Raw genomic sequence first — 13,755 nt, forward strand, 5'->3', positions numbered from 1 at the left:
AGGCCACGCCGTCCCGCCTCTCGGAGCCATGTTCTCAAGAGGGGAGACAGTGTGAGTTCTGTGAGAGCTCACAGAGGTGAGGGCTTTTGTGTTTTGCTTATGGAGGTGGCCCCCATCCCTAGGAGAGCTCCTGACATGTCCTCAAGGCTCGACAAATGTTTGTGGGAAAGGGCTAGTGTGTAAGAAGAGCTTTGAGGAAAAATAGGACAAGGTAAAGGGGGTAGAGGCTGCTATTTAAGAAAGTCAAATGAGCCTGGCGGAACAGCATTCTTGGCAGAAGGAACAGCAGCTGTGAAGGTCTGAAGAGGGAAACTGGCAACTGACTCCCTAACGTATGAAGTGTCTTAGAGTCCATACTGCCCACCTCGTAAGGAGCTATTCTAGTTTTTTGTATCAAAAGAATTAAGAGCTGCAATAAATATATTCATATATTCATATTATATACTATATGAAAATGCATATTAGAATATCCTTCTATAGTGTAATCCCTACAACAATCTCATAAGGTTGGTGTTACTTTTCCAGTCTTTCAAATGGGGAACGAAGGCCAGACCTTTGGTTGTAAGATATAAAAACTATTCATAAACATAGGAAGATGATCTTGTAACTAAGAGAGACAGTACGTATAGTTTCATCTTAAAAGGCTTTTGTCCTGGCTCAGTTAGTTCAACTCAGGTCATGATCTCGTGGGTTCGAGCCCCGTGTCGGGCTCCGTGCTGACGGCTCAGAGCCTGCAGCCTGCTTCAGATTCTGTCCCTCTCTCTCTGACCCTCCCCTCCACGCGCTTTGTCTCTTTCTCAAAAAAATAAATAAACATTAAAAAAAAAAAAAGCTCCCATCCCATCTGACATTTATTTTTAGGAAGCCACTATAAGGCTGGGCTGTAAGTAACCTTTCATCTTGTTGAGTGGAAAATATCACCCCAGCAGTTAAATACACCTAGCTCTTTCTTTTTTCCTTTTTCTAATTTTTTTTAATTTTTTTTTAACGTTTATTTATTTTTGAGACAGAGAGAGACACAGAATGAACGGGGGAGGGGCAGAGAGAGAGGGAGACACAGAATCGGAAGCAGGCTCCAGGCTCTGAGCCATCAGCCCAGAGCCCGACGCGGGGCTCGAACTCACAGACCGCGAGATCGTGACCTGAGCCAAAGTCGGACGCTTAACCGACTGAGCCACCCAGGCGCCCCTTTTTTTTTTTTAATTTGAGAGAGAGAGGGAGAGGGGAGAGGCAGAGACAGAGAGAGACTCTTAAGCAGGCTCCACGTGGAGCCATCACAGGGCTCGGTCCCACGAGCTTCATCTTGGAATGGTTTTAGGTCTATAGAGTTGTAAAGATCGTACAAAGGTCCTCCTGTACACACTCCTCACCTGGCTTCCCCGATGTCGACCTCTTATGCGACTAGAGTACGTTAGTCACAACTAATGAGTTACCATGGGGACGGTGCTGTTAACTAAGCTACCAACCTGACTGGGATCGTACATTTTTCAACGGATTTCCCTTTTCCGTTCTAGGCTCTAGGATGCCATGCTGCATTTAGCATATAGCATTTAATTAAAGACCATTGTAGCTGGGGCGCCTGGGTGGCTCAGTCAGCTGAGCATCCAACTCCAGCTCAGGTCATGATCTCATCGTTCATGGGTTCAAGCCCCACATCAGTCTCTCTGCTGTCAGCACAGAGCCTGCTTCATATCCTCTGTGCCCATCTCTCTCTGCCCCTCCCCCACTTGCGCACGCTCTCTCTCTCTCTCTCTCTCTCTCTCTCTCTTTCAAAAATACACATAAAAAAAATACCACTATAGTTAATGCTTGTATAGTTGGGGTCACTTAAGTTAAAACTAATAGGGACGCCCTGGGTGGCTCAGTCGGTTAAGTGTCCAACTTGGGCTCAGGTCATGATCTCGTGGTTCACAGGTTCGAGCCCCACGTCGGGCTCTATGCTGGCAGCTCAGAGCCTGGAGCCTGCTTCATGGATTCCGTCTCCCTCTCTCTCTGCCCCTCCCCCACTCGTATTCTGTCTGTCTCTCTCTCAAAAATAAATAAAACATTAAAAAAAAAGAAATTAAAACGGATAATTCCTGCTCTCCAATGCAAAATGCCTGTAAAGCTCTCAATCCCATCCCTATGAAGATGTGTTTTGGTCCTGGGAATATCGGTCCTACGATCTCTCCAGGGTTTCATTGGATCCGACCCGCATGAGGGGCTTACAAGCCTGGCTTCCTACGCAGATGCCTTGGGGTAGGTCTCCTAGGTGACTCTCAGTTTGAAATCCAGATCACCTTGTCTTTTTTTTTTTTTTTTTTTTAATGTTTTATTTTTGACAGAGACAGAGCATGAGCCGGGGAGGGACAGAGACAGAGGGAGACACAGAATCTGAGGCAAGCTCTAGCCTCTCAGCATGTGGGACTTGAACTCACAAACTGTGATTGTGACCTGAGCTGAAGTCAGATGCTTAACTGACTGAGCCACCCAGGCGCTCCAAGATCACCTTGTCTTTTTCAACAGAATTCTTACTGTAGAGGAGTCCAGTGTGTCTGCTTCTCCAAGGATGACAAGTACGTGTATGCGGGCTTGAAGGATCGCTCCATAATCGTCTGGAGTGTGCTGGATGGTGAGTCATTTTGCTTTGACGGCAAGACCGAGCTTAGATCTGGTGAGGAATGCCTTGTTCTGGGCTCTGGGCACTACAGGGCTCTGCTCTGGTCTCCTCTAGCTGGGTCCCTCTGCTTACAGAGGTGTCTGTGGGTCTGGGGACAGGCCCCCCCAGAGCTACACCTCCTTTTTTTAGACCCGTGCTCTGGATACCTGGAACATTCTCCCCACCTGGGAGGTGCCCTCTTTAGGGCCTGGGCAGCCCTCTTCTCCGGGTCCATCCTTCTGAGGGTGGACTGTGCCCCTAGTGTGAACACCCCGGGACTTGAGGGGTGGCCATGGGTGATGAGCCTGGAGTCTGGGTGCATGAGCTGGGTAGGTGGTTCACGTGCATATGTGTGAGGACTGTAGGATAAAGCTGAGTGAGGGAAGAGGAGGGGCCAAGCCACAAAGAGTGGGGGACTCTCGCACACCATGACTTTCCAGTATGGAACTGAGGACCCTGAGAATTCTCAACACAACATGACCTTCCAGGTGGTTCCGAAGACACATCCATCAATGTAGGAGGACAGAGCATAGTTCACTGAATAGTTTATTGTCTAGATTTCCAACATTTACACATTGGACCTTATAGGATGCGGGCCCTGATTCATTCTCTTGCCCCAGGCCCCCTAAACGATAGGGGCCAGCTTGCTTAAGACCAGCCACCTTGCAAACCTCCCAGCTCTCGGTGTGGTCAGTATTACCCTAAAGGCATATTAATGAGAGTTACGCTTCTTGTGTACGGGGTCCTGTTCCCGGGCCATTGAATTCCCTTGGCAGCCACCTCATTCTACAGAGCAAAAATTGAGGCTCTGAGAGGTGAGGTGACTGCCCATGGTCACACAGTGACGCTCGTCTGCCTTTGTCGCCCTCCTACGTGATCTCCTATAGAGAAAGGAACCCTTCTGACCCTGGGCAGGGCATCCGTGCCGTTATCTCCCCCTCCCTCCCCCCCCCCCCCCACGTAACAACTGATGAAGCTGAAGTTCAGGGGGGTTAAGAGATTTGCCCAAGGTCACAAAGCGCGTGGGTGGGTGAATGGGTATCAGGTCGACTGGAATACATTGTAATCAAATACACTGCAATCCGATGTAGCGTAGCTTAATGCTTGTGGCAAAGATCTGCAGGTTAAAAAAGTTACGGATGGCTCGGGCGCTGCGGTCTGCGGATTGCGGCCTTCAAAGCCCAGCCCGGGCAGGTGCACAACCTCTCTTTCTCCTCCTCCTCCAATAATAACCTTTACCGAGCTCGCTCTGGGCTGAGACCGATACACCTGACACACTTAACATCTTGGAACCTTAGAATTCTCCTCAGCAGGCAGGTTCGGCTCTCATTCCCACATCGCCCGTGAGGCGGGGGGGACTCCCGAGAGTTTAGACGTCGTCGTGCCTAAGCTAGTAAGAGGCATAGCAAGGATGTGACCCGCGCAGCCAACTCTCACATGTGTGAGATTGGATCTCTGTGGCCCCCACGGTCTCATGTGTGCCCTGCTGTCCCCCCCACCCCCACCCGAAAAGGCACCCTGCTGGCTGTCCAGTTTGTCCACGCTGTGGTGAACAGAATCATCCCAACTTCCAATGGCTTCATCGCCCCCACGAGACACGGCTATCTCATCCGGGAGCGTTTCCAGGACCCTTCGTCAAGAGCCTCGCAGCAGGACCCTCTCAAGAACTTCAAGAAGGCAGTGTGGAAGGTCAAATCCAGGCAGAGAGACGAAGCGGCGGCTGTCGCAGGAGTCCCCCAGGACTCGAGATCAGCAAGTGCCCAGGGAAATGCATGCAAATCGAACAAACGCTCACAAGTCTGCCTGCTCGTGTAGAACCCCCTCCGCCATGGAGGCATGAGACGCCAGTGACTTAGCCCCCCTTCAGTCCGGTTGAAGCAAAGAGAATGTACGTGTTGATGTCTATCCGGACCCAAAGCCCCAGATTATATGACTCAGACCCTGTTTCTCACCATCTTTCCACTCTGCTCTCCTGCTTGTTGGCGGGGTTCCCCCAGGAACCCGCCACCCCCAGGTTAGCAACATGACGGCCAAGTTCAGTAGAAAAGAGACCTTCCCTTTGCCAGCAGTCTGAACCGAAGTGCTGGCCCCGATTCGATTGGCCCCAGTGGGCTCATGCACCTATCTCTGGGTGAATGCAGTGCTGTGATTGGCCAGCCTGACCCAGTGTCCACCGGGGCTGGGGATGGAGTCAATACGGCCCAAGCATGTTGCCTGAGAACGGGAGGGACTGTGCCCGGGAGGGAAACTGGGGGGTGGTACAGGGCAAAGGGAGGATGGCTGGGTGTAAAATTCACCAAACCACAGAGGTGGACCACAGAGCTTTATCGTTAATTTATAAAGCATCAGGTGCTATTGTCTGATCCTTATCACAGCCCACACTCCAGGGAGGGTAGGAGTTTCTGCATCCATTTCACAGACAAGGAAACCGAGCCTTGGCAGGTAGCTGTGATTTGCTCAAACTCTCAAGCCTGGGGTGCAGGGGCTCTGAGAGAAGAGAGCCAGGAGCTTTCCCGTCCCAGTCCTGTTGAGTCACCTCACTCCAATTTTAGTCTCAGAAGCGTGACCATCTGTACCACAGGTGACACACTCAAATGCCCACGGGGGCCAGTGGATAATCTAGATGATGGCCAGGCACCCGGGTGAGCAGCAGAGAGTGATAGAGACCGTGGGGACGTGTGGAGGACATGTTCTCTGCCTGGGGCGGGCATGGGCACCCTGACTCTACCCCAGAATGGCCGCGGGGAAAGCCGCTCATTGGTGCCAGCTTCCTGTTGTTGTAAACAAAGCCAGAAACCCAGACTTTCATGTCACATTTTCCCCATTCTTAAAAGTTAGCGACTGATGGGAATGCAAGCTGGTGCGGCCACTCTGGAAAACAGTATGGAGGTTCCTCAAAAAACTAAAAATAGAACTACTCTACGACCCAGCAATTGCACTACTAGGCATTTATCCACGGGATACAGGTGTGCTGTTTCGAAGGGACACATGCACCCCCATGTTTAGAGCAGCACTATCAGCAGTAGCCAAAGTATGGAAAGAGCCCACATGTCCATTGATGGATGAATGGATAAAGAAGATGTGGTATGTCTATACAATGGAGTATTACTCGGCAGTCAAAAAGAATGAAATCTTGCCATTTGCAACTACGTGGTTGGAACTGGAGGGTATTATGCTGGGTGAAATTAGTCAAAGACAAAAATCATATGACTTCGCTCATATGAGGACTTTAAGATATAAAACAGATGAATATAAGGGAAGCAAAAATATATAAAAACAGGGAGGGGGACAAAACAGAAGAGACTGAAATATGGAGAACAAACTGAGGGTTACTAGAGGGGTTGGGGGGAGATGGGCTAAATGGGTCAGGGGCACTAAGGAATCTACTCCTGAAATCATTGTTGCACCATATGCTAACTAATTAGGATGTAAATTAAAAAAAAAAAAAAGGTAACGATTGGCTCAAATTTACAGCTACAGGCACATTTAGCCCATGTGTCTCTAGTTCAGGAGCCGGCTTCGTGAGTCAAGCCGGCATGAAAATAACAAACCTGTCATAGCCTCTCCCCTCTGTCGGATTCCAGACAGTTTCAGAACAAGCAACCTTAGAAACAGGGGCTTTTAAGCTACATGTGACCCTACTGACTGTCTTATTCAGTAGTTTCCCAAACTAGGGTTCCCAAAAGGGCTTTGGCATTTGCGCGGATATGAGTATCAAATCCCATTTTTAAAACATATTTTAAACCGTAATTTAAAGATGCCTGTTCAGCTGGGTTAGGAAGCAGCTTTTAAGGTAGCAGAGATAACTAACTTAGGATTCTCCTGCCGTCTTCCTTTAACCAAGATTTTGAGGGGAGGCCTTGAAAAGACAGCGACTCGTGGCCACTCCTCTGTGGATCAGGGGTTTCACCCAACGCAGAAATAAAGTGGATGTCGTGACAGAGTGGAGATTTCAGCTACAACGTACGGTTTTAAATGTGTGCGCCCATCTCGACGGCCTCAGTGAGAATCCATTGTTTTTACGTAAATACTGATTTGAACATAGAAGAGAAATTTTACCAATAAAATGCTACTCTGAATTGTTGTACTATTGGGAGTTTTTGCAGTGAACTTTCATTTGAGAGAGTCTGGTTGCTATGAATGTTTGGCAAGCCCTGTGCTTTAAGGAGGTGTGATTTGTGAGAGATGCCCCCGCCAGGGCGGAGGCAGGCTGAAAGCCCCACTTTGCTGTCTTACGCTAAGCAGTACCATGTAACATTGCACCCAAACTGGGATACTTTTGAGAGAGAAGGGTCGCGCCTTGAACAATTACCCCTTGAGGTGCCTGGGTGGCTCAGTCGGTTAAGCGTCTGACTCTTGGTTTCGGCTCAGGTCATGATCTCACGGCTCATGGATTCGAGCCCGAGTCAGGCTCTGTGCTGACAGTGTGGAGCCTGTTTGGGATTCTCTCTCTCTCTCCCTGTCTCTCTGCCCCTCCCTGCCTTTCTCTCTCTCAAAATAAATAAATAAACTTAAAAATATTTTTTTAATACACAATTCCTCCTGGACAGTTGAAAAAAAAATTGGACTGTCCTAAGATGATTGGAACGTACTTGCAACAGGAATTAATTTATATTAAATTCCAAGGACTTTTAAAAATTGAGATGTAGGGGCACCTGGGTGGCTCAGTCGGTTAAGCGTCCGACTTCGGCTCGGGTCACGATCTCACTGTCCGTGAGTTCGAGCCCCGCGTCAGTCTCTGTGCTGACTGCTCAGAGCCTGGAGCCTGTTTCAGATTCTGTGTCTCCCTCTCTCTCTGACCCTCCCCCGTTCATGCTCTGTCTCTCTCTGTCTCAAAAATAAATAAACGTTAAAAAAATTTTTTAAATTGAGATGTAATTAACATAACGCTCTATCAGTTTCCGGTGTATGACATAATGATTCGATATTTGCGTGTTGCAAAATAAATTTAGTTAGCATCCAGCCCTACACATAGTTACACGTTTTTTTTCTTGTGATGAGAACCTTTTAAAAAAGATTTTATTTTATTATTTTTAAAAGATTTAGGGGTGCCTGGGTGGCTCAGTTGGTTGATCGTCCGACTTTGGCTCAGGCCAGGATCTCATGGTTCATGAGTTTGAGCCCCATGTCGAGCTCTGTGCTGACAGCTCAGAGCCTGGTGCCTGCTTCAGATTCTGTCTCCCTCACTCTCTGCCCCTTCCCCACTCACATTCTGTCTCTCTTTTAAAAAAATAAATAAACATTAAAAACATTTTTTAAAGATGTATTTAAGTTCTCTCTACACCCAATGTGGGACTCGAACTCACAACCCTGATATCAAGAGTCGCAATGTCTACCAGCTGAGCCAGCCAGGTGCCCCATGTGCTGAGGACTTTTGAGATCTATTCTCTTAGCAACTTTCAAACATACCGTACAATATTAATTACAGTCACCACGCTGACATTACATCTCCAGAATTTATTTATCTTACACCTGGAAGTTTATAAGCTTTGACCACCTTTGCCCATTTTCCCCACCATCCCTGTCCCCTGCCTCTGGTAACCGCAAATCTGTTTTCTGTATCTATACGTTCAGGGTCTTTTAAAATTTATTTTTGAGACAGAGAGAGAGAGCATGAGCTTGGTAGGGACAGAGTAGGGGTTGGGGAGAGAGAATCCCAAGCAGGCTCCACACGTGGAGCCTGACCCAGGGCTCAATCTCACAACCACAAGAACGTGACCCGAGCGGCTAGCAAGAGCCAACCGCTTAACCCACAGAGCTACCCAGGCGCCCCCATTTTTAACTTTGACTTTATTTTAAAAGTCTACAGACTTTTTATTCATTCGCTTAGCGTGAAAATGTTCCAGCCTATAGCCAAGTTGTAATATGAGGACAATGAACACACATTGGTTCACCATCACGATTGAACAACTCTCCTAGTGCTGTCAGTCTTCTGCTAAACCACTTCAAAGCAAGGGCCAGGAATGGGGTGAGGACAGTGAGGCACAAGGTTTCAGGGCGCGCCAAAAACCTCAGCCATCGAAGAATATTTTATTACTGTATTTTTAAAATCAACATGGATAAAAAATGCATGATGAACAAAATATCAACATTTTAAATTAAAGATGGGATTGGGGCACCTGGCTGGCTCAGTCGGTGGAGCATGGGACTCTTGATCTTGGGGTTGTGAGTTCGAGCCTCACATTGGGTGTAGAGATTACTTTAAAAAATTTTTTTAAATCTTTAAAAAAAAAAAAAAAAAGATGGGATCTGACCCTGCACTTGAGTGAACTTGTCTCACCCTCATTTCAGCTCTGGTGATGTCAAGATACCTCACCCCCTAAATACATCAGGAGACATCTTTCAGGAATCAAGTCATTCTTGTACATAACCACACACTTATGAAAACTGACAATTGTGTTTTGTTTGCTTTTTTTTTTTTTTTTTTTTTTTTTTTTTTGAGAGAGACAGAGACAGCGCAAGCAGATTAGGGGCAGAGAGAGAGAGAGAGAGAGAGAGAATCCCAAGCAGAGCCCAATGCAGGGCTCAAACTCACAAAACTGTGAGATTATGACCTGAGCCGAAAGCAAGAGTCAGATGCTTAACCCAATGAGCCACCCAGGTGCCCCAAAAATTGTCACTTAAATATCTTTCCGTAGGCATCCTAATTTTCCTAATTAACCTTAAAACATCTTCTATGGCGGTTTCTTTCAAACCAGGACCCAATCAAGATTTGTTCACGTGTTGCATGTGGTTGCTTTGTCTCTCCAATATCTTACATTCTAGAGCAGGAGTCAGTAAATCAGCCTGCAGGCCTGCCACGTATTTTTGTAAATAAAGTTTTATTGGAACGTGGCCATACCCATTCATTTACATATCGCCAGCGGCAGCTTTCATTAGTGACGCAGAATGTGTGGTTCCAAAAGCCAAAAATGTTTGCCATCTGGCCCTTTACAGAAGTGTGCTGATCCTGGTCTTAAGGGCTTGATTCGATTCAGGGTAACCTTTTTTTTTTTTTTTTTTTAAACAGACTTTTTAAAGCAGTTTTAGGGGGCACCTGGCTGGCTCAGTCGGAAGAAGAAGCAACTCTCGATCTCAGGGTTGTGAATTCAAGCCCCATGTCAGGTATAGAGATTACACAATTTTTTTTTTTACTTCTTTTTCATTTTTATTTATTTTTGAGAGAGAGCGTGTGTGCATATGCATGCCAGTAGGGGAGGAGCAGAGAGACAGGGAGAGAGAGAGAATTTCAAGCAGGCTCCACACTGTAAGCACAGAGCCAAACTTGATCCTATGAACTATGAGATCATGACCTGAGCTGAAATCAAGAGTCATACACTCAACCGACTGAGCCACCTACGCACCCCTACTTAAATTTTAAAAAGTTTTTAAAAAAAGCAGTTTTAGGTTCACAGGAAAATTGAGTGGAAGGTACAGAGATTTCCCATGAACCCCCTGCCCCAACACATGCACAGCCTCCCCTACTATCAAGTAACTTAGTTACACTTGATAAACCTACGTTGACATACATGTTAAATAAGAAACAAGGGTGCGTGGGTGGCTCAGTTGATTAAGTGTCTGACTCTCTCTCTTTTTTTTAATGTTTATTTTTGAGAGAGAGAGAGATAGAGACAGAGCATGAGTGGGAGAGGAGCAGAGAGAGAGGGAGACATAGAATCCGAAGCAGGCTCCAGACTCTGAGCTGTGAGCACAGAGCCCGATGGGGGGCTTGAACCCACAGAATGCGAGATTGTGACCTGAGCTGGAGTCAGGTGCTTAGCGGACTGAGCCGTCCAGGTGCCCCCATCATCTGACTCTTGATTTCAGCTCAGGTCATGATCTCATGGTTCGTGGGTTCAAGCCCCACATCGGGCTCCATGCTGACAGTGAAGACCCTGCTTGGGATTCTCTCTCTGCCCCTCCCCTGCACTCTCTCTCTCAAAATAAATAAATACTTGGGCGCCTGGGTGGCTCAGTCAGTTAAGCGTCTGACTTCGGCTCAGGTCATGGTCTCCCGGTTTGTGAATTCGAGCCCCGCCATGGGCTCTGTGCCGACAGCTCAGAACCTGGAGCCTGCTTCGGATTCTCTGTCTCCTTCTCTCTCTGCCCCTCCCTCACTGTGCTCTGTCTCTCTCTCTCTGTCTCTCAAAAATAAATAAATGTAAAAAAATAAAAATAAAAAATAAATTAAAACATAAATAAACTTAAAAAAATAAAAAAGAAACAAGAGACCTACAATAGAGTCACTTGTGCTAAACCTCACATCAGCAAACCAAGACTTAATACCTAATTTAATAGCACTGTAAGCCCCTCCCAGGACTGTAATCTTAACCAGTAGGTCTGGAATTTCCTGGTCAGCACTAGTGAGGTAATCCACTTGATAGACTCCCTCCATCCCCCAAAGAAAGATAAGATTATCTGTTTTTTGTTTTTTGGGTTTTTTTTTTTTTTTTGCCTCCTTCTGTCTATAAAATCCTTCCATATTTTTACAGCTCCTTGGAGCTCCTTTCTGTTTGCTAGACAGGATACCGCCCAATTCTTAAATTGTTGAATAAAGTCAATTTGATCTTTAAGTTTAATCAGCTGAATTTTGTTTTCGTAACACATCGGAATCACAAGGTAAGCATTTCTGGCAAGACCACGTTGTAAAAGTTATATGTGGCTGCCTAACAAAGTACCACAAACTTAGCAGCTGCGAATAACAGCCACGTATGACCTCATCGTTTCTGTGGGTTACGAGGCCAGGCTCATTGTGGTTGGGTTCTTTCTTTGCTCACTCACGAGTGTTAGCCAGGCTGGTATCTCATGGAGCGGCTCACAGCTCTCAGGTTGTTGGCAGAATTAAGCTCCTCGCTGTAGGACTGTGGACCTCAGCTCCTAGAGGCTGCCTCTGTCCATAGGCATTCACGACATACCCGGTTCCTCTTTCAAGGCTGACAGGATAGCATCTTTCCACTGTCTCAAGGCGCTGACCTCCAGATTGTCCTTTAAAGGTTGCCCCTGATTAGGGCACGCCCACCCAGAATCTTCTCCCTTCTGATGAACTCAAAATCAACTCAAGGGGACCTTAAACACACCTGCAAAATCCCTTCACCTTTGCCATGTGGCGTGACCTACTTGTAGAAGTGACATCCATCATACTCACAGGTCCTGCCCACACTCCAGGATGGGGGATTCGAGGGGGTACACATACCAGAGGTGAGACTCTCCAGGCCCATTTTAGAATTCTGCCACAACGTGTGATTCTGGACTTTGGAGATTTTGGTGGTGAAGTTTGCCATCTGGAAAGGCTTAGATTAATTCAAAATAGTTACCTTTTGATCATGTCTTTTTAACCTTGCCAAAAGAAAGGTTTTTAACCTGTCCAAAGAAAGATCTACCTATGAATCTTACCATAATGCTATTAAGTTTGTGAAATGGTAAGGAAATTAGTGTTGGTCTAGTGCAATTGTCAACGTTAAGAGCTTTCATTCAATCTGTGCAGATGAGAACAACAAAGAAAAGTTAGCATTTTTTTTTTAACGTTTATTTCTTTTGAGAGAGAGAGACAGACTGGGGGAGGAGCAGAGAGAGAGGGAGACACAGAATCGGAAGCAGGCTCCAGGGTCTGAACTGTCAGCATAAAGCCCGATGCCGGGCTTGAACCCACGGACTGTGAGATCATGACCTGAGCCGAAGTTGGAGGCTTAACAGACTGCCACTCAGGCACCCCAGAACTTAGCATTTTTTACGCTTTATAAAAATAAGAACAAAAGATGTCTGTGGACGGAAGACGTCAGCTGGCTGTCTGCATACAAACGTGCAGGCCCGCACAAACACCCGACGTGAAAACCTGGCTTGCCGTCTCCTGTTCTCCAAATGAGTGAGGGCTTCCTCAGGGAGATCTGTAAAAAGAATGGAAAACTAAAAGTGATCCTTGAAATGTGAATAGACCCACCCTCCTCGGAGGCGAGGAGGCATAGAGTGAGGACCCCGTGGGGTGTCAAAAACCCACACGTGCAGTTGGTACTCTAGGACAGTGACTAATAGGTTGCCAGGAGGCGTTAGTGTGAAAATGACTGTCCAGACATCTGGCGGCCTCAAAGGGTTCAGGCCCTCTTAGCCGACGTTCATGCAGGAATGCGCTGAAACTGAGCTGACTCCCTTTCTGGGCTGGGAGCCACGAATCCTGGAGGCTTGCTTCCTCCTCCTCCCCTCCCCCCCCCCCCCCCCCCACATCTACCAGGCACCACACACAGTCTCTCTGCCTCACCTTCTGAATATTGCTTCCTTCCACCCCCTCCTCTCCACCTCCACAGCTCCCCTCCCTGGTCTAAGCCACCAACCTCCTTTGCCTAAATGATGAAACAGCCTCCCTGCACCCTGCCTGGCTTCCCTCCCATCACTTCCCTGCAGAGCGCCCCGGGCACTCGCTTCCAAATTCAAAGCTGTTCAAGCAGCAGCTTGCATAAAACCCATTTATACCGCGCTTTATACCGGCGCTGGATGCCAAGACCAAAATTTGTAACTCATCCCATGAGGACGAGTGCTCTGCCTCTGCTGCCCTTGCCCTGCTTATCCTGCCCCTCCCTGCCCTCACTGCCACCCCCTGACTCCTCTGCACTCCCACAACACCGGTGTCTCTGTCTCTCTCTAAGTTCAAGTGCACCACGTTCCTTCCCATCGAGGGGCCCTTACACAGCTGTTCCTTCTGACTTTCATGGCAAATGCCCACACACCCGTTAGAACTCAGCTGGAGTGTCACCTCCTCCGGGAAGTCTTCCTCATTCCGGGCTAGACTGGGTTAAATCCCCCAGGGGGGCAGGTAGTATTTTCCAAAAATGGTCACGGCAATATTTCCCGTCCCCTATCCTATTCCAGAATCTGGCCACTGCCCAGGTTCTGGAGTCCGTTTGCCTTCCTTTTGAATTTGGGAGGGACTTTGTAATGGCTACAATGGAAATGATTCTGTGTGACTTCTGAGGCCGGGTCAGAAAAGGTGATATGGCTTCCACCCGGCTTGCTCGCTCCTCTTGGGACAAGGGTTCTCAGAACCCAGCTGCCAGGATGCTCAGGGTGTGTGTAGGGGCTGCAGGTAGGTGCTTCTGGCAACAGCTGTCTCCACCTACAGCCAGCGGCAACTGACAGACATGTGGGTG

At 47.7% G+C, this 13,755-nt stretch overlaps 1 protein-coding gene across 4 annotated transcripts in view; it reads left to right on the forward strand.

Annotated features, from left to right (window-relative positions):
* The window catches only part of NWD1 (NACHT and WD repeat domain containing 1), a 70,967-nt gene extending 64,250 nt beyond the window's left edge, over positions 1-6,717 (forward strand). For 3 of the 4 annotated variants that reach the window (XM_032591538.1, XM_032591546.1, XM_032591541.1), the window contains 2 exons: positions 2,506-2,611; positions 4,152-5,522. In XM_032591538.1, the coding sequence (XP_032447429.1) occupies positions 2,506-2,611; positions 4,152-4,453 (408 nt within the window). In that variant the 3' untranslated portion in view covers positions 4,454-5,522. Of the gene's footprint in view, positions 1-2,505; positions 2,612-4,151; positions 5,523-6,482 lie in introns of those variants that run through there. The other variant, XM_032591547.1, reaches the window with a different exon arrangement.
* Positions 6,718-13,755: the final 7,038 nt, after the last annotated feature.

This window comes from Lynx canadensis, chromosome A2 (assembly GCF_007474595.2).
Source record: "Lynx canadensis isolate LIC74 chromosome A2, mLynCan4.pri.v2, whole genome shotgun sequence".
NCBI classification, from domain to species: Eukaryota; Metazoa; Chordata; class Mammalia; order Carnivora; family Felidae; genus Lynx; species Lynx canadensis.